This window comes from Myotis davidii, unplaced genomic scaffold (assembly GCF_000327345.1).
Source record: "Myotis davidii unplaced genomic scaffold, ASM32734v1 scaffold2944, whole genome shotgun sequence".
Classification (NCBI taxonomy): domain Eukaryota; kingdom Metazoa; phylum Chordata; class Mammalia; order Chiroptera; family Vespertilionidae; genus Myotis; species Myotis davidii.
The window spans coordinates 10,178-11,798 of record NW_006295060.1 but is presented as its reverse complement, the minus strand read 5'-3'; the positions used below and the strand labels follow the sequence as shown (position 1 = coordinate 11,798).

The 1,621-nt window shown below is 49.7% G+C and overlaps 1 protein-coding gene across 1 annotated transcript in view; it reads right to left on the bottom strand.

Moving 5' to 3' along the window:
• Nucleotides 1-411: 411 nt before the first annotated feature.
• LOC107184081 (amiloride-sensitive amine oxidase [copper-containing]-like) overlaps nt 412-1,621 on the bottom strand; it is a 5,617-nt gene continuing 4,407 nt past the window's right edge. Inside the window, exons 3-4 of the mRNA XM_015567768.1 lie at nt 556-753; nt 412-473 (exon numbers count right to left, since the gene is read on the bottom strand). Of these exons, the coding sequence (XP_015423254.1) occupies nt 412-473; nt 556-753 (260 nt within the window). The remainder of the gene's footprint in view (nt 474-555; nt 754-1,621) is intronic.

Here is a 1,621-nt window from a genome sequence, read left to right as displayed (position 1 = left end):
TGGGTTGTAAATTCGCTGTATTAAATTGAAATCTTGAAGTTCTAGGGTAGATTTAAAGGCTAAAATAAAGGCTGGCTAGGTTCCAAGATATTTGTTAAGAAAATAAAGAGAGAAGTCTTTTCAAGTTAACTATTTGCTTAGCGAATTATGGTTTTCTGATCTCATTGGTGGGCACAAAGGGCTTACAGTTCCGCAGGGTGGAGAGATTTACATAACCTGGTCTTTCCCTTCCTCCCTCATCCTGATTCATCTGTAAGTGATTTCAGGTGGCCTCTAGGCTTTCAACCGGCCTAGGCTGACACAAGGGAGGTGAGGGTGTTAGCAGTTCTGCAGACTGCTAGAAAAGTGGAGGAGGAACAAAGCTGAAGTCCACAGCCGCCCTGGTGATTTAGAACTGTTTGCTAGGCAGACTCAGCCCCTGGGAGCCAGGTCAAAGAAGGGGGGCTGAATGCCTGAATTGCCCCCTGCAATGCCTGAAGGAAGAGGCAACAGCGAGAGAGTGGGGAGAACAGGGGCTGTTGCCAGCGGTGCAGCTAAGGGCTCTCGGGCACGAACAGCTGCAGGCGAGCACTTCGCTGCTGGCTACATCCAGTGCATACATGAGGTGCACACATTCATATCCACGTGCCAAGCCATCAACGCCACTGTCACTGCCCAGTTCCTGAACCACCTGCTTGAGTCCATGCCACTGCAAGAGGGCAGCGGCTTCCGGGATTTGCTGGGGGACGCTCTGGCCGGGCCCCCCGGGAGACCCTAGGTGAAGCAGCTGGCTCACAGGAGGGGCTGATATCCCCTTCAAGTGCACTCCCTTGGAAGAGGCCTGATTGCTGCTCTGCCACAAAGAGAACTGGTAGAAAGGCAAGGAAACAGGGCCCTGTAACTAATAAACAGGGTTCACAAAAGGGCACTCTCCCTGGACCTGGGAGCCATCAGGACTTTGGGATTCTCCAAGGGAGGGGGAGCCTGGCTCGGAGACTGGCCGAGGCCTCGTTGGGTCGGGAGAACCGGAGGCTGCGTATTGAACTTATAGACTGCAGTTTGCTGCGCAGAGGCCCAGACCCAGTGGTATAGGGGTTAAGCTACCTGTGTAGAGCAGAACAACTTTCTCCTGTGCCAGAATACATTTTAAGGAAATTGGACGGACTGTGTTTATCGCTAGAAAGAAGGACTGGCCACAGTACACAGCCCTGACAGTAACCTGCAGAAAACTGTATAAAAGACTCAGATGATGCCTGCATCTTCATGGACATGGCTCCAAAGAGACAAGGACAATTTTGCCTTATATAGGAAGGTCAAGAGTAGACTTTAGTATCTCATGTTTAGTAGCAGAAGATTTAGCTGCCTGAAGCGGCCATGGTGTCAATATCATGTTTCATTGTATTAATATGTTGTGTAAGAGACAGTTGACAGTTGGCAGCCTGTATACTGTCTTGCAGGCCTGTGTGACCATGCCCATGTCAGGGGTAGTACAAACCTCAACTGTAGAAAACTGGGAAAGGCCTGTTTGGAATAAAAGGTCTGAGGCATGGTTATGCATAGAAAGAAAGTTTAAAGGCTAATTTAAAAGTACAGGCCAGTAAGCCAGAGAGAGTACATTCTGCCTCCCTAAACAGCGGGTAAA